General features: G+C 54.9%; 1 protein-coding gene and 1 non-coding gene across 2 annotated transcripts in view; one reads left to right on the top strand and one right to left on the bottom strand.

The window, feature by feature from the left end:
• Nucleotides 1-664: 664 nt before the first annotated feature.
• Nucleotides 665-18,620, bottom strand: part of ZNF423 (zinc finger protein 423) — a 329,943-nt gene continuing 311,987 nt past the window's right edge. The window contains exon 8 of the mRNA XM_068527822.1: nt 665-1,038. Within this exon, the coding sequence (XP_068383923.1) occupies nt 1,009-1,038 (30 nt within the window). The 3' untranslated portion in view covers nt 665-1,008. The remainder of the gene's footprint in view (nt 1,039-18,620) is intronic.
• TRNAK-UUU (transfer RNA lysine (anticodon UUU)) lies at nt 16,751-16,823 on the top strand. The gene has a single exon. It is a non-coding gene; the product is annotated as a tRNA-Lys (tRNA).

Genomic DNA, 18,620 nt, shown 5'->3' with positions numbered 1-18,620 from the left:
AGGCGACGTGGATGAACGTGAGCCACCCTATCAACCTATTCCGTGGCCTCAGTGCAGTCGCTCGCTTATCCTTGGGCCTCAGTTTCTCCATCCATAAATGAGACGATCAGAGTATTTAAAGGTTCTTCCCACTCTGACTTCCGTGCCGTGCCTCCTGCCAGCTCATCCAGTCTGTGTGCATTAGATTACTATGCTTCTTCCTACCCGAGGGGAGCTGGGTCTATTGTGTGCAGGTCCCCACTAGCATGTGCGATCCACGGGAACTCACACAGGGACACAACCCCGTAGGTGACGACAGCCCTCACACAGCCCTGGGCTGGGGAGGAGAGAACCAAGCAGCCGGATGCTAATCGCATGGATTCCCTTTATTGAACTGTACTAGTTACTGCAGTCAGATTAAGTCACATTTAAAAGCAGACCATCCAGTTGCACTGAAACCGATTATATTCATTACATAGTTTTAATCACTGTCCGGTGAACTGGCAAATCCAATCAAAGCATTAGTCTTTAATTAAAAAATTAAAAGGAAATATTCAGACAATAGCCAAGCAATCACATCACGATGCACAATTACCTAGAATTGCAATTAAAAAGTAGTTAACCGAAAGGGGGGAAAGAAAAACAAGAAAGAAAAAAAAAGAAGCAAAGCAAAAAAAAATCACACTAATCCTTTTTTTTAAAAACTATCAATATAATACATGAAGGAACAAAGGACAATAGCCTCAAAAAGCGGGTTTCTCTAACTCTAGAAATGTAGTCTGCGGCGGAAACTCTAAAAGCACACTAGCTGTAGCAGGACAATAAAAAATACTGAGCATGGAATACTTTTAATCTCTGCCATTAATATTCATTTCCAGCTGCTTATAATAGCAGCGCCTCATGGCCAAATCATTAGAGTTTTACATCTGGGTTGCAAATGACACTTTGATTGGATGTAATGTTCAAATGGCCCTCCCCACGGCGTCTCCGGCAGGCCTTCTACGGAGAGGTGTCCTGTCGCGCGGTCCCTCACTGTGCGTGCTGGCTCATCGTGTGGTTCTGCAAAGGCGAAGAAAGGGGACACGCATGAGGGCAGAAGAATGGAGAGCGTGCCTGTCCCCTCCCACTCAGTGCATTTACGCCGAGAGCCGCAGAAAAGCATCTCGTTTATTACAAAACAAAATGCAACAAGGAAAAAGTGCTCCGGGGACGCAGCTGCCAAGACGCCACGTTGATTTGGGGGCTTGGGGATGGGTTCCTGTTGCTGCCAACCTGGGCTCCCTATGAATTTTTGTTTTTAGACCATTCAGGTCGTACCGTGGGGACTGGCTATATGGAGGGAGAGGGGAAATGCTGGGGAGGTAGTGGGAATTAAAAACATCCCTGTTCACCTCTCCATCTCCCTTTTGCTCTAACGATCAGGAGGAAATTATATCTGATCGCCTGCAGGCTTCCCCCAGATCTCCTTCTCGGGCCTTCCGGGGAGCTGCTCTGAGCTTAGTGCAGGGAGACAGCAGATGTGCCTTGCAGTTCTCCAGCCAAGAAACACCCAAGTGGCACGGACATGCTGAGGAAGTGGGCGGTCTTGGTGCCTGCGGCCGAGGCAGGGGGCAGGTCACCCACAGGGAGGGCGCCAGGGGAGGGAGGTTGCCTGTGCCGTCACGAGACAGTGCTCTGGCCGGAAGACTGTTGTGTCGTCTGTCCGAATCCGCCTGGGAATCCAGGGCCCGGGTGGGCCCCTCTGGCCAAACGCTTCCCTCTCGCCACAGCCCACGGTATCTCCTCCCTCACACCAGCCAGAGCAGGCCAGCAGTGTAGGTCTGTTTCCACGGGAGCTAGTGGCCTGGGGCTGGGGGTGGGATTTGGCCTCTAAGAGCCTACAATCTTTTTGTTTCTTTTCAGTGGTCTGTGTTCCAAATCCACACCAATCTCATCAAAGCCTCAGATGGTATTCGACCTCATGACACCTGGAGAAAGGAAGCAAAATCCACCCGGGGCAGGGCAACCCTGCTCGGGGGCAGCACAGGGCCCCCAGTGACGGGAAGCAGCCTCCCCAGAAGTGGGCGCCCCGCCAGCGCCGCCACTCCTCCGGGGCTGGGAGCCGCACCTGCAGCTCTGCCGATGACCACCAGGGGTCAGGCGTGGCGCTGCGTCTCTCTCCCGGGCTCCGGGTCTGGGCGGTGAGGGTGACCAGAGGATGCCTTGCAGCTTCGCCGGGAGGCCTGGGGCCACCTCCCCGGCCCAGGGCCCCGGTGGCAGCCCCTTCCCACGGAAGGCACGGCTGCTGCCTCCCGGCGATGGCACCAGCCCCTCCGGTAAGCTCACGGCCAGGGAGAGGCAGCGCCCCGTCCTCACACAGCAGATGCCCGCTGACTCCCGAGGCACAGAACACCAACCACTGCCGCCCTCCTTCCTTGGGCTCCCGGGCACAGGCCACGTGGCCAGAGTTTGGCAAGCACACGTGCTATGTGCGGTTGCAGGCACATCTCTGTCGATCCTCACAGCAGCCTTACAAGGTAGGACGGGGTAAAATGAGGAAACTGAGGCTCAGACAGGGTAAAAGTACATCCAGCTAGGAAGCAGGAGGGGTGGCAACTGGAATCCAAGAGAGCCAGGGGCTTGGGCGATAAGGCAGGGTTCCCACAGCGCCCTATGCCCTCGTGGGCACCCAGTCGGCGGATCATCTGAACTCTCCAGACATGAGCACAGACTCTGCCAGCATTGCCTGGCACCTCGGTGGGGTTGTCAGGGACCCAGAGGCACAAGGCAGGTTGTCTGAGGCCACAGATGGGATGCGGCGGTTTCCATGGGAGCGCCCACCCTGCCGCCGAGGCACCTCTCCCTGCGCTTGTGCACGGCCAGCAGCCAGTCCTGCGGGGAGCTGAGCCCACCCTACATCAAACCACCCTCCTAGCTTCCAAGCTTTTGTTGATTCAGCTCCTGCCTCCTCTCTCCTCCCAACCGTGCTACTCGTGAAGTCCTCTGGGCACACGGCGCTTCCCATCTCTGCAGCTGCTCGAGGAACCTCCAGCCCAGCCCACGGCCCCCACACCTATGCGCCTCCCGAGGGCCAGCCTGGCCGCCTCTGCTGAGCGGCAGGTAGCGGGGCATCACTTCCTTTCTTGACCCCAGCACCTGGCCCAGGGCTGCACACCGTGCTGACCGGACCCCCGGGCCTCCCATGCCCAGCGGTGGTGCAGCAGGCGCAGCTGCCAGGAACGATGTGGTGGTCTCCCTCGCCCACCCTGCCAGCAGCCAGTGAGTTAACAGTGCCACGTGGCCTGGGTCCTCCGGGTGTGGTCCGGTCCTTCTTGATTTGTGGGGGGGTTGGGGAGGAGGAAGAAGAGGGACATTAGGAAGGTAAACATGTATAGCCCTTTCCTCATTCTCAAATTATGGCTCCGAGGCTCTGGCACCAAGGAGACACTGAGTAAATGTTTTTGAATCAATGGAAGGATAAATAAATGAATAAACATATGGGTAGGATGTAGGTATGTGGAAAGGGGAAAGGACATGCCAAGAGGAGGGCACAGCACAGACGAAGGTATGGAGGCTGGAGTAAGCTCGGCACAGGCAGGCACCAGTGGGGTGATCCCAGCACAGAGGTCACGTGGAAGACTGCTGGGAGCCCTGAATGCCCCTGAGTGTGGACTCTGTTTCATAAGCACAGAAAACCAGATGATTTCTGATCTTCACAGAGTCCTCAGGACCATCCACCAGCAACATGGGAAAAGGCGGACGTCCAGGGCTGTCTGGATAATGAAGCAGCCTCTTGCTAAGATGCCAAGAACAGGGCCGGTGTGACACACATGGTCCACACTGGCTCAGCCAGGCACAGAAATCCTGGCGATGGAAACCTACACCTAGGACTGCTGGTTAGGACAGTTCAAGAATAAATGCCACTTCTCAGGTGAAAACAACAATGGCCTTCTCTCTTAAGGGGCAGTAGCTGGCGGTTCTTCGGTTAGACTCAAGGAAGAACTTCCTCAAAGAGGGTGAAACTTCCTTACCTGAAGTTCTACAGGAACAAAAGCCCAGGATGTCACAGCAGATGGAAACGTGGAAACTTGATGCCCCGAGGGGGCCAGGCACCAGAATTCATTCAGCACTGCGCTGTGAAGTGCCTGCTGGGTGCTCTGCCCTGGGACGGGCAGAGAGGAAGGGAGGGGATGACTCCAGCTGGGCTTGGCCCTCGAGGAGCCTGACTGCGTGGGGTGGGGGGGGATGCCTAGAGACACACAGACACCCAAACAACGATGGGTGTGGGTTTAAGGGTGCAGAATGGCGGCTCTGAGGGAGCCCGGTCCAGGCCGCCCAGTAAGTATGGGGGTGGCTGAGAAGCCCCTGTGCTCGGCCAGGATGGCATCAGCTCCTCCACAGGCCCAGGGCGCGGTCTCGAAAAGGGCGGAGGGGGTGGCAGGGACCGTCTCGAGGACTCAGCAATCGCCAGCACACCTGTGCGCTGAGCGGCTCCCGGCGGAGCCACTGGCGAGGGGCACAGTTCAATAACCCTAAAAACCCGTGGCTGCTCCCCCCACGGCTTGAAGCTGCGGTTGGTTCGAGGGATGAGGGAGCTTCATCAAGTCTTCTTAGAGCTCCTTCCACCCGGCATGGTTCTCACAAGGGCATTTTGGCTTAATGTCTATTTCTCTGTTTATGCCTGTGCTATATTTAGCCCCTTCAGAGAAGGAAGGAAATCGTTTTTTAAAGATGCTACCAACCCCGCAGAAGAACACCTCCCGGCATCGTAAAGGCCGGGGCTGGGGCAGGGGTGGCAGCCGGCAAGGACCGGGAGGTCCCTGGGGAGGGGGGGGTGGGGGCGGTGGCTGGCATCCACACAGGCCTCTCTGCCTGCCAGGGAGACGCAGGTGTGGGCCGAGGAGCAGGTGAGAAAAATAAAATGGGAGAACGGAAGGGGGGGTGGGTGGCACTGGTTTGCGGCCGAGATCCATCCTCTCGGCAGAGCCAGTGAGGCTCTCCTGGTGGAGGTTTCTGGTAGGGCCTGTTCCGAGCGCCTCTGCCTGGTGCACTGGGCCATCTGCCCCCGGGATACGAGTTAGTGACGGGTGAGAGGTCGGGCCCTAGCTGGGATCCTGGTGAACCCTCTCTCTGTGGAAGTCATCCGCAGAGGGCTGAGGCTGAGGATCCCTCTGTCACACCCTCACATTCATTTACATGGCTGTTCGTTCATTCATTCATTCATTCATTCGTTCATTCAGAAAACCTTTACTAGATCCCTGGGTGACAGCCACCATGTTTGTTGCTAGGAAATTCAGCAGTAAAATAACCTGGATTTGGAGCGAAGCCAGGGTACATGTTGGGCAATGAGGGAGCATCACGATCACGGAGTCTGTGGCTGGACCATCCTTCCCAAAGCACAGACACACCCTAGCATGGGCCAGTTGGAGATTCTGGTGGGGGCCCCATCCACTAGCCCCAGGAGGCATCCCTGACTCAACACACCTCCATGCCCTGCAACAGGCATGCATACGCACCACATGCACACACACGTATGCACACGCACACACAAACACTGGTGCGTTCCCCCCCCGTTGTCTGCAATCAGGATTTCTTCTCCAGGTCTTGGCTTTGTGTTCTGTCCCCTGGTCTGGGACCCTGCTTGGTCTCCCTTTGATGCCCACTCACCACAGAGTCAAGGAGAAAAGACTAGTGGTGCTTAAACATGCTGGCTGCCTGGTGGCCTGGAAAACACTGCCTGTGAGGCAATGAGAGACTGCTCTGCACATCCTGGGATGCACGGGCATGGGCTGGAGAGGATTTCTCTGCACTGCGGGTCATTATTAGCTGCCTCTCCTGTGCTCCAGCCACTCTGATGACAAAATATCTCTAAAGTCCTGGCACCTCGCCTGGTCCTTTGCAAGTGCCCCATTTGTGCTAGCCACTGCCCTGAGGGATCCCAAGGCAGGGGGCAAGCCCTTATGGGCTGAGATGGGCTGAGTCCCGGGTTTGAATCCTGGCTCTGCCACTTACTAGCCATGTGACCTTGAGCAAGTTCCCTGACCTCTGGGGGCTTGTGGGAGGGGGGTGCAGAAATAGCAGAGCCCACTTCCTAAGATGCCCTGAGGACTCAGGAGATAATGTGTGTGTACTTATCCCAGGCTGGCCAAGAGTAAGTGCTACATACATTGCCATAAACGGCGTCCAAGATACAGGGAGCTCCGTGAACGAGGGGCTGTTTGTTCCCTGCTTGTACCCCCATGGCACCAAACACGTTTGGGGGCTTGCAGTGGGGGCTTCTTGGAGGTCTGACAGACTGATCCCTCTCCCAGCTCCTCCTTCTGTGTGTCCCCGGGGCTGGCGAGATCTCAGGACCGCTCCGGAGAGGGCAGCACCTTGGATGGTCCTATCTCTGGAACAGCAGCGTCTAATAAAGGCCCTCCCCGCGTTGTCCCCTCCCCACCAGCCCCCTGGCTACAACCTCTGTACCCACAATTCACTGCTTTCCCTCCCCCCAGGGAACAGAGTGGGACGTCTGGTGAGGCGAGTAGACTTTGTGGAGGAGGGAGGAGGTGTGTACTCATCCCGTCATTCGCTCCTTCGCTCGTCCCTTCCCCAGCGGTTCACGGAGGCCCCAGCCGGGCGCTGGACACACGGAGGTGGAGGAGCCCCAGCCTCTCCCTTGAGAAGCTCACAGTTCCACAGTGAATGGGGGCGGCCTGGACTCAAACACCCTTACTCTCAAGGGGCGCAAGGGAAGGCCAGGTCCCGGGGCCGGGCCTCACCTCCCTGTGGCAGGACTTAAGGGCGCAGGGACACAGCCCCCAGACCCAGAGCATCCCACCCTCCCTGCTCACCCAGCCCCACCTGCAGAGCCCACCTGGCTTCGCCACATCACCTCCCTCTGGTTCTAGGTTGGGAAAGAGGCTGTGGTTAATCCCCTTTCTCCCCACTGCCTACCGCTGGGCCACTCCCTGGCGGCTCCAGCCCCAGTGGCTCTCACAAGGCTGGTGTTACAAAGAGCAGTCTGCAGGAGCAGCGACCAAGTCCAAGAACCTGCCTTAACCACGGGAGGATTCGTTTCCAGGGGAAAAGGTAGATCCTTCGGGCTAACACTGCAGCCGTGTTCAGGCTAAGCGAGGTTCTGTTATTTGTTTGTTTAACAAACACGGAGCCTGGCTGTGTGTGGTAGACGGAAGACAGAGAGAGAGAGAAAGAGACAGAGAGAGAGAGAGAGAGTGAGGCACATCCTGGCCTGCTACCAGCTCATGGCTGAAGGAGGGGGTGAGATTTCACAAAAAGGGACTGTGGGGAGAACATTTCTGATTGGGAGGAGCTTAAGGAAAAAGTTGGCCTCCCAGCTGCCCTTTGAGGATGGCTCGGGTTAGGATTTGCACTGGTGTGTGTGTGTGTGTGTGTGTGTGTGTGTGTGTGTGTGTGTTCGCTTTCCAGGGAGATGGGACCACCCAGACAAAGGCTGAAGGTGTGAAGAACCCTGACAACGATCACAGCTAACACTCATCGTGAGCTCACTGTGTCATTCTTAACCCTTCACTTATATTAACTCATTTAAGCCTCACGACAACCCTGGGGACTAAATACTCTCATTATCCCTATTTTACAGATGAGAAAACTGAGGCACAGAGTGGAGGTGCTACAGCTGGTTAATGGTGGTGCGGGAGCTGCACCTGTGCGGTCTGTATGCAGAGCCCACCCTTCACCACAGCCCTCTCCTGCCTGTGAAATGTGAAAAGTGCAGCATATGTTGGGGGAACAATGAATAATTCAGCTTGGCAGAAGGACAGGGTATGTGCCGTGGAGACAAGCCTGGAAAGGAAGGAGGGGGTCTTATTGATGAGGCTCCGTGATGCCAGACGAGGCAGCTTGCCCTTAAATCTGGGCCACGGGGAGCCATCGAAAGTACTTGAGCTGCGGAGTTACACGAGAGGCAAGGAACAGGGAGACGCACACACCTCCAGCCGGAAAGGTCTATCGGCAGGGCCTTCAGGCTCTCACCCGGCTCTGCGCCCTTCTCGGGCCCCCACCCACGCCCAGCACACGTGCTGTATCTTTCCCTTTGGGGAGGGTACAGGTGCAGGCAGCCCTGCTTCCCTCTCTGCTGTGTATCACCTGGGCAGCCCCTCTCTGCTAGTGAGCACTTATTTTTAGAAGCATTTGACAATCGTCCAAGGGTCTAAGACGAACAGATGGCCTGTCTTAAAGGCTCGTATGTTCGCTAGTTTGCACTTCTGACAAACGGTAAGCGCACTCGAGAGCACACCGTAAACAGCACTGAATGAATACTCAGAACACAATTTCGTTAATGCACGTCATGAAAATTAGGAGTGAGTGATGGCTGAGGTTCCCTCTAAATGCCTGCCCGGTGACGCAGCCGCTCTCCTGGGGATCCGGGCCCTGACGTGTATGCGCCCCACGTCCCCCTGGGCCCACCAAGCAAGCCGGAGGCTGCCCATTTGCACAGAGGGCAAGGAGAGGTTCGCCCGTGTGGAAGGGAGACCCGTCCTTGGCATCGGAGGGTCCTGAGTGAAGCTGGTGACCCACCACCCTGGGACAAAGCCTGAGATATCCCACGAGGCCAAGGCAGCTCCTCCTCGCGTGGGGATGTGTGTGGGCCTTCCCTGACCCTGCCTCCCAGACAGCCAGACAGGCTGTCGTCTGCCAATCCAGAGCAGCAGGAAGTGAGCGGCGTACCCGCTTAGCTGGGGAAGTCTGTCTCTCATGTGAGAGCCTCAGTTCATGCGGAACTCCTGGCGTGGAGGGAGATGCCAGCTTCTAAGGAGCAGTAGGGTTGGCTTTGGGGGGAACTACTGCTTTCTGGCACAACCCAGAGCAGGAGCAGTTTCGGGGACCTCAAGTCACCTGGGGCCACGTGAGGAAGAGCCGCGTGGCCCTGACTGCTGCTGCTGGACGTGTCCCCAAAGAAGCTGACTGTCTGCTCTCTTTCATTCTCCTTGCTGCTCTAAGGACCCCGGGTGGGCAAGCGAGTACCCCCTCTAAACCCCTCTCGCCAGTGCCCAGCAGCACCCAGGACCCAAGAGCCCAAAGCAGGTGGCCTGGCCAACAACCAGTCCCGTGAGTGGGAAAAAGATCTTCCTTTGAGTGAAAATGTGGGAGAAAATGTTGCTGTGGAAAAAAAAAAAAAAAAAAAAAAAGCCCAATAAATTCCCAAGGGGGCAGGTTCTATACGGCTGTGCTTTGGAAATAAAACCCACCAGAGAATAGATTATTAGGAGGGAACTGAAGCCTTCTATTAGGACTCAGCCCGTAAACAGGCTCCCATTCAGAGTCACCCAACAAAACAAGGGAACTAATAATACCTGCCCAGAGGGCCCGCGGACTCCAGGGAACTGCGCTTCAGAATGCAAATGGCCCCAGTCGGTCTGTTTGTGAGCAGAGAATCGCAGGCCAGCGACTCGACTTTAGGGAGCGGCTGTGTCACGGGTAGAGGAGGGTGAAATCTTTCCAGGGCTGCTTAGAGACGTGCCCCTCCTCAGCAACAAGCCTGACGCCGAGTCCCCAGTTAATTCGGCCATCACTGTTGCTGGTTCTCCAAAGGGAGGTGGGAGCCCCTCAGGGACAAGGTGCCCAGCAAACCTGGGACAAAGGACCGAGAATCAAGGGTTTTGGCCGTGGTGTGCCAGGCGACCACAAGTTGGTTCCCTGCTGTGGATTCTGGCCCCTCCTGGGTGGGGACACTGCACTGGCCTGTCACGGGTCACTGGGAAGTCCATTCTAAACACATTAGCCAAGCGCTTGCTTGGAACCAGCCCCTGGGGTTCATCTCAAATACGAATTAAGACATGGCCCCCTGCCCCCAAAGAGCCTGGGTCAGACCTCTGAAAGACAGGATTCCATCCTGCCGGAGCAGGGCAGGAACCGAAGCGTACAGGCCACCAGAGCCTGAGGAGAGACCAAGGCAGAGGTGCTGAAACTCCATTAAAAATAGTGCGGGAAGACGGGGCTCCCAAGACCAAGAGACGGGTCTCTCCTCCCACCTCAGAACACATCTGCCGGTCTTAGTGACGGTCAGAGAAGACCAGGCACCCACACGCATGGAACATCCTATCAGCTGGGGCACCACACTCACAGGGTAATATACTGAAAAACAGCGGCTGATGTCGGGGAGACCCGGCTGCTGTGGGCAGAGCTTCCCTGCCATGTGCCGCTGGGCCCGGACTGGACAGAGGCCTCCGCTCAGGGGCCAGGTTGCTGTCGGGCCCACTCGACCAGCAAGCTCCACCCAGGCCAGGTGCAAGGCAATAAGGTACAGTGGGGACTGGTGTCATCCCAAGAACCCCAGCCTCGTAGGAAAGGGGCAGCCCTCGTGGGCTCCAGGTAATGATGGCCCAAGGACCCCAGCCTCGTGGGAAAGGGGCTGCCCTCGTGGGCTCCAGGTAATGATGGCCCTGTGGGAATGCAGGCCTAGCGCTGCCAGCACTTCTGGTTCTGTAGGGAAAACTGAAAAATCGAGATTTTTTGAAAAATAAAACATTTGATATTTAAAGCGTGACGCAGCCAATGAAAACATGTCTGTAGGTCAAATCTGGCCCACGGGCTGCCAGCTTGAGGCCACTGGTATTTTGAGAGGCCCTCAAGATGCTCGAGATATCTTCCAGTACACTGACTGGCTGATGCCCAGGGTGGGGGGAGGGTGGGCAGTGCTATTAGATGGCACGTGGCCCGTCATTATTTAGGGTCCTCACCTGAGGGAGTGGGATGTGGGACCCTCCAGGGTTACGTTCTGAAGAAGAGGATGGAGCCTAGAAGATGAAGCTCTGTTGAGGCCAGCATGGTCCCCCAGGGCCTGGGTACCGCTGCCTTGAGGGCGGGGCCCACCATGCAGCCTAAGGGTTTCTGGGTGCGCCAGGTGCTAGCAAACCTGGGAAACCCGCCTTCCCTAGGGTCACACAGGAGCGTCAAAATGGCCATCTTGGGGAGGGGAAGCAGGCAGCCCCTCCCTCAACCACTCAGAGAGAACAGCACCAGTTTTCCATAACCACCTCGTTCAAGAGTCTTGATGATAATCCCCTCGTACCTCCCTTTCTTCCAAAGAACTTGAGAATCCTCCCACCCATCACCGCTGTATCTCACGGGGGAGAAGGAGAGAGCCAGGCATTGTGTGGGCACTGCCCTTGGGGGCACTTATGAATGCAGCATGGTATGACAGGGCTCCTCTTTCCTCCGCACCTACGCCCACCCCCAAATGCACACTCTCACAGACACCCCGAAGTCACACATCAAGGGAAGCGGGAAATCTCTGCATAATCCCCCATTGGGTTCCAAACACATACACACATGCACACGCACAGGTACCCCAAAATGAAATGCACGCAGGTACACACACACTCATGGATAGTCCACAGGCACCTACACACAGTCTCACAGACAACCACAATCACACACACAATCGTGGACACCCCACAATCCCAGGCGTGCGTGCACACACACACACACGTTACACTGACAACATGCTGCAGAGTGGTTCAGGGGTCGGTTATTGTTATTTCTGGCTTTTCATCTCCCCACACAGTGCAGTTAACCTGCCCTCACTCACACCACTGGGGGGACACCCCTGCAAGCCCCCATTTGCCGATGACCCGGGTTCCAGCCAGGGCTTCCTCTTCGTGGCCATGGGACACTGAGAGAACAAAGTGCCATGAGAGGAACGTCCCAGGTTCTCTCTTCCAGGGAGCAGGGAAGTGGGAGATCTCTGCTTAACCTCCAGTGGGTCCCAACCACACCCAGAAGAAATCCAGGTCCCGGACGCCAGGCCTGACAGCCCTACAAGGTCCGGCGACTGCTGGCGCCGAAGCCTCTACCACCTTCTCTCGGCTCCCCACCCAGGCCAAGGTCTTTCCTCACTCAGCCCTCTCGGCGGCCACTCCACTGCCCCGAGGCTCCCCCCACTTTCCCCAGGCTCCTCCGCATCTGATTTCCGTGCCCTGGGAAAGCCCTTCCTGCACGTATGATGAGGGGCCCCTGTCTTGGTGCAGCTCCTCACCTGCACAGGTGTCCTTCTAGCACTTTCCTCAACCTGCGGTGAGCAGGCTGTTTCCCCGCCCCTCACTAGGCCATGAGCTGCAGGCAGGGACCTCATCTCTCCATTCTCTGCTGGGCCCTGTGTCGGCTCAGAGCCCGCGCTTGCTAAAAACTCAGTATTTCTGAAATGACAGCCAACGAGCGATGGTAGTGAGGCAAAGCCTCCACTGACAGGGCTGGGGAGAGGAGAAGAAACAGGGCTGCCCCTCTCCTCCATGTCCCCGGCCCCGCCCAGGGCATGCTATACTTTTCCCTTAGAAGTCCAGGGATCCTTTGAAGACACTGTGCTAAGTGCAACGAGCTGGTCACAGAAGGACAAAGACTGTATGACTCACTTCTATGAGGTTCCTAGAGACAGGAAGGAGAATGGTGGTTTCCAGGGGCTGCGGGAGGGAGGGGGAGTCACTGACTCATGGGGACACAGTTTCCGTTTGGGAGGATGGAAAAGATCTGTGGATGGTGGTGATGGTTGCATAACACTGTGAAGGTACTTAGTGCCAATGAACCGTCTGCTTAAAAATGGTTAAGGGGAAAAAAAAAAATGGTTACGGGACTTCCCTGGTGGCGCAGTGGTTAGGAATCCGCCTGCCAATGCAGGGGACACGGGTTCGAGCCCTGGTCCGGGAAGATCCCACATGCTGTGGAGCAACTGAGCCCGTGCGCCACAACTACTGAGCCTGAGCTCTAGAGCCCATGAGCCACAACTGCTGAAGCCCACATGCCACAACTACTGAGCCTGTGCTCTAGAGCCCACAAGCCACAACTACTGAAGCCCGCATGCCACAACTACTGAGCCTGCGCTCTAGAGCCCATGGGCCACAACTATTGAAGCCCGCGTGCCACAACTACTGAGCCTGTGCTCTAGAGCCCGTGAGCCACAACTACTGAAGTCCGCACGCCTAGAGCCCATGCTCCGCAACAAGAGAAGCCACCACAATGAGAAGCCCGCGCACTGCAACGAAGCGTAGCCCCTGCTCGCCGCAACCAGAGAAAGCCCGCACACAGCAACAAAGACCCAATGCAGCCAAAAATAAATAAATTAATTAATTTTTAAAAAATGGTTACGATGGTAAACTTTATGTATGTGTATTTTCCCATCATTTTTTAAAAAATTGGGTGGGATCTTACAGAGTAAGCGGGCAGGTGGGAGGATGAAATGTGTGTCGCATTCTACAGCTGAATGCAGGGCCAATCCTGCGCTGTAATCCTCATGTCTCTTGTTCTACAGAAGACATCTTTCTTTTTTCTTTTGGCCACGCAGCATCTAGGATCTTAGTTCCCCAACCAGGGATCGAACCCGCGCCCCCTGCATTGGAAGTGCAGAGTCTTAGCCACTAGACCACCAGGGAAGTCCACGTCTCTTGTTCTAGGGTTGGCAGTTGGAAGCTGGAAGTTGCACAGACTGTAGCAGCGAGACGAGGCGTGTAGAGGCCTCGGCTGGACGGGTGGGAGCTATAGCATCCAGGGGACATATCACTGGCCAGAATTGGCTGCAAGGCCTTTTCCACCTCCGTGATGCATAGGGCTTCCTCTGCGGTGCCCAAGCCTATGGCTATCATCCATGGCATGGCTCCCGGGGCCACAGAAGAACAGAGGACCTCTCGAGACCTTTAGAACCAGAGGCTTTATGCCCTGAGCACAGAGGCCTGAGCCACACGGCGAAGAGGCCTCCCCTGCAATTACCACCAAGTCCAAAGGACTGGGGCCTTGACAGTTTTCAAACCCTGCTGGATGGAAGTGTTTCCTCTGCTACTTCAGTGGGGGAACGGGAAGCATGCATGAGGTATACCCACAGACGCATTTTGCCATGTTGGGAAAAAAAGTGGGTGGAAATTTTCCCTTTAATTTTTTCTGAAATCTTTCCAAGCCTTTACAGCTTTAAATATTTATTCATTAAAATTTGATGAGAAAACTCAGCTCCATATGTAGTCATCATATTTCACAAGCCAAAAAACCAGGACAAATAGCCAATAGCTGGGACAAAATACTTGAAATCAGGACTGTCCTGGAAAATCTAGGTCACACGGTCACTAATTATACAGAACACATATGTTCTGGTCCCTCAACTAACCCAGTGCTTTCAGGTTTTATAAATGATATTTTAAAACTTCGATCACATCCTTTTCTTCTTTCCTCCAAGTTTTTGCTAGAAGGAAAACTTTCCTGCATCCTCAAAATTTCTAGAAAATTAACCCCTGCAGCGGGAGCGCTGTTCTGGCAGATTATTCTGAGGGTGGTCCTCCTCAGAAAACATGGCTCATCATCCCCCCAGAATGGCTTCCGGAGCCCACGTGGCCCAGCCCCCTCGCTGACAGACCCTCAGGCCGCAGGGCCAGAAGTTCTGAAGATGGACCTAATTTGCTGTGATGAATTGTGTGCATGCACCAGCGATCAAAACTGCAGCTGAGACCGATTATATTTAATGATCGCGAAGGTTCTTATGAAAACACTTGGGCGTATATCCTTGTCCATTCGGAGAGGACATCCAGCCCGGTACAAAGCAAAGGGCTAAGGGTGACCTCTAAGCACCTAGAAAGGCAGGGCTCCTTAGGAGCTGGGCCCACTGATGGGGCTAAAGAACACTGTGGCCCAGCCTGCAATGCCTTGTCTGCCCTCAGCTTCCAACCAAACTCTAGGCCCATCATCGCTGCCCACACACCTGGCTGCACCTTGACCAAGTGGGTCTGCCCTGCGCCTTCGCTTCCACCACCAGAACTCGATGGTTTCCATGAGGCAAACAAAGGATCATCTAGATCCCCAGTCCATCCTGCCCGACTCAACTCATCAGAGGTGTGGGGGGGACGGGGGGGAGCACAGGCAGTTGTAGGGTAGGAGGAGGGATGGGTGGCAGTTAAGCATGGAATTAAGAGCACACGAGGGAGGGGTCATGAAAGCTGTGTAGTTCCCAGCACTTAACACTCAATACTGATGGATGGCTGGATGGCTGTGTAGCTAGATGGATGGAAAAATGGTTGGTGGATGATGGCTGGATGAGTAGATGGATGGATGGAAAGATGGATGAATCGATGAATGTGTGGATAAGTGGATGGGTGGCAGATGAGTGAATGGTAGGGGAAAGAAGAGTGCACGAATAAATAAGTGGGAAGGAGGGTAGAAGGACCGGTGGAAATACAGTGGGGCTTTGGAGTTCAAATCCTGCCTTAGCCACCTAATATATGTATGTGACCCAAGGCAAGTCACTTCACTTAAGTACCTATTTACAAATAATACTGACCTCATAGCCTTGTTATGAGCTTCAAATCAGGTTACATATGTAAAAATGTTTACAATATGTAAAATGGTACACGGATGTTTAATATTGTCATAATTACTACAGATCACAAGGCTTTGCCGTCACTGTCAACTCCAAAGCATGGATGACCCTGCATTTTTGATGTGACAGCTTCAGAAAGAAGGGTGGGGAGACTGAGACGGTGCCATTGGGATGCAGCTGTTGGCCTGTGCATCCACATCTGGTTTCACTGGGGGGACCAGTCACTGAGCTGGAGAGCAGGGAGTCCCACTTGCCTCCCTGTTCAAACACCCAAACCCAAATGGGTGGAATACACTCCCCACTCCCACCCTGGGCCCCACTCCTCCCAGCTTTATCGCCCTTTCCCAGCCTCAGTTTTCAGGTCTGCAAAATAGTGGGAGTAAAGCGCACTTCTAGTGGTTCCCGGTTGTTGAGGCACCAAAAAGATAATATATACAAACTGTGAAGTGCTGCCACAGGGCCGCAAACTCAGAGCCCAGGTGGGTAATGAACTGCGTGAGTCCGACCAGGTCGGGGGCGGTGCTGAAACAGAGCTCACATCCCTGCGTCTGAAGAGGGCAGCTGATTGTTGCCAGGCAGGACTGTGGTCCAGGGGCTGCCAGGTCTCATTTGTAGAAAAATCAAGAAATCTAGCCATTCAGTGTGGTGGTAAAGAGACAGAATCTGGGGCTGGTGGCCTAGGCCCAGGACTGACTAGCTCTGTGGCCTCGGGGAGTTAGTTAACCTCTCTGTGCCTCAGTTCAGTTACCTCAATAACAGAGGCATTGTGAGGATAGAACGTCTTAATGTATAGAAGTGCTAAGAACAATGTCTGGCACGTAATAAGCACTATATTAATGGTAGCCACTATAATTATAGGAAATCTCCATTTTGAAACATAGACAACCATTTAAAGGTTCCAAAATCCCCAGGGTCATGGGCTAGGAGTTTTTAACCTCACTGTAAAAATGCTCAACGTTACTATGATAATGACATTTCCCTGTGTGTGTCTTCTCCCTTCTATGTGAGGGGAGGCTGGACGGGACCCCTCTTGCTCATTCTGGAGAACCTGAAGGGAAGGAAGGGGTTGGCATGCTCCCACTGGGAAACCCAATCAACGCCCCAGACAATTTCAGCATCTTTCTTCCTCCTCACCCTCCGCCATGCTTCCTACCAATGCCGCCTTTTATCTATTCTAAGACCCCAGAGAATATAAGATGCTCCGTATCTGATGTATCACAACAAGCAAACAAAAAACTGACCCATTAAACTATAACACACAAGTGAGGTATTCCAATGTGAGAGCCGTTATAATGAGAAAAGCTGTGCATCTTAAAATACGTCCGTGGAATAGGGTAATAGCTACCATATACTGTGCGCCTGTCATGTGCCAAAACTGGGCTGCCTGGTCTTCATACGTTCTCTTCACATGTCCCGATTTTACTGATGTCCCATTTTACTGATGAAGAAACTGAGGCTCAGAAAGACAAAGCAGGGAATTTCCTGGTGGTCCAGTGGTTAGGACTCTGCGTTTTTACTGCTGAGGGCCCAGGTTCAAACCCTGGTTGGGGAAATAAGATCCCGCAAGCCGAGTGGTGTGGCCAACAAAAAAAAAAAGAGAGAGAGGAAGGCAAAGCAGCTTGCTAAGTTATGCAGCTGGTAAGAGCTGGTTGAGCTCAAATGACTCGGTCCTAAGGCTACCCCCTCCCCTTTCGCTGTCCCCTGCCCACCCACTCTGCTTCCTGACGTTACTGAAAGGAAACACCAAACTGAACCTGTTACCCACCCTTGCCCATATCACAGCACACAGTGAATCTCACTGCAGCCCTGGATGAGCCCCAGTCGGTCCGGGCTTGATTTTGTCTAAACTCCAGAAGCAGAGCGAGTGGGGCCACATTCATTATTGACACAGCAAAATTAATTCCTGCCACCTCCTCCTTCTCCCTGCACACCCAGCCCCAGCCCCTTGCCTCTCCAGTGAGTGCTGATGTGGGGCTGTTGACTGGCGCTCCTGAAATGCCAACTTGCATTTCTCATCATTAATTTCTTTCTAAATGTCATTAGTAATTGTTCCTGCTCAACCAAAGAGTGCAGCCCAGGCTTCCGCCGACAGCACCCGGTTCTGGTCTCTGCGCTGGAGGGGGCCAAGCACCTCCAGCCACCCAGACCCTGGCATCCTGGCAGGGGGAAGCCAGCCCACCCCCAACAAGTTGAGCGGACAGACCACGGTATCGAGAGACAAAGCAGACCTCATTTTTAACACACTTGGGGCTCTGCAATGGGAAAAAGCCTGCCCACAGCATCAGGGCAGCAGTTCAACACTCGGGCTCTACAGCCAGGCTACCTGGGTTCAAGTCTCATCTCTGCCACTGCCTCGCATGCCTCAGTCTCCCCCTCTGCAAAATGGAGAGAACAACAATATTGGCCTCAAATGACTGTCGTGAGGATAAAACAGGATAATCAATGCAAAGGGCCCCCCCCCCTTAGTGTCTGGGGTTGTTGCTGTTACTATTATTCACCCACCCTTCCTTGCCCCTCAGGCTCTGCTCTGCCACTTGCTAGCTGTGTGACGTGATATCGAGTCTCCCATCTGTGAAAGTGGGGCAGCGACATCACATCAATTCTACCCCCAACGCCACCCCATCCGTTAGGCCCTCCTGGGCCCGGGCACCGTGTTCTGTGTTTCACAGACAGTGCGTTGCATCCCCACATTAACCCCCCAGGAGAGGCACATCGGCCCGCTGTCCGGGTGAGGACGGTGAGTCTCGGGGGGAAGGTCACATGTCCCAAGGTCACAGGGACCTTGAAGAAGCAACTCTGAGATTCACACCCTCTGGCCCCCAAGGCCCTGTGTCTTTCCTGTACGTCGGGCTGCCTCTGTGTCTAAGTCAATGAGGGGGGCAGGGCTTTGTACAGTGCCAACCTCTGGGAGCCTTGGACCAACACGGCACCCACTGTTCTTAGTATTATCATTGTTCTAAGAAACTGAAGGCATTTGGTCCCGGCTGGGACAGCGCCGGCGAGGGGCTGGGCTCACAACACACACAATGGCCGCCGGCCTCAGGCTCCTGGCAGCGCCCCCATGCCCATCTGTCATGATGGCATGGTGCCCCTCTAAAGTTCGTTGGCCCCCCGCCCTAGGGCATGAATGACAGGCTCCAATGGGCAGACGGGCAGCCGGAGGCCGATTCCAAGTGCCATCTCTGCCCGGAGCTGGGCCTTGGGAGGAGCCCCGCCAGTCCCCACCTGGGCCTCCACACACTTCATCGCTCAAGCAGGCAGAGCCCCGGGGCTCGCGAGGGCATCTGAGCACAGCCGGGCATGGGCTCCTCCAGGGCCTGCCCCTCGCTTGCTCCTCTCTGTGGTGACC

Source organism: Eschrichtius robustus, chromosome 19 (assembly GCF_028021215.1).
Source record: "Eschrichtius robustus isolate mEscRob2 chromosome 19, mEscRob2.pri, whole genome shotgun sequence".
NCBI classification, from domain to species: Eukaryota; Metazoa; Chordata; class Mammalia; order Artiodactyla; family Eschrichtiidae; genus Eschrichtius; species Eschrichtius robustus.
Note: the sequence above shows the minus strand (reverse complement) of the source record. Positions and strands in the feature narration are given on the sequence as shown.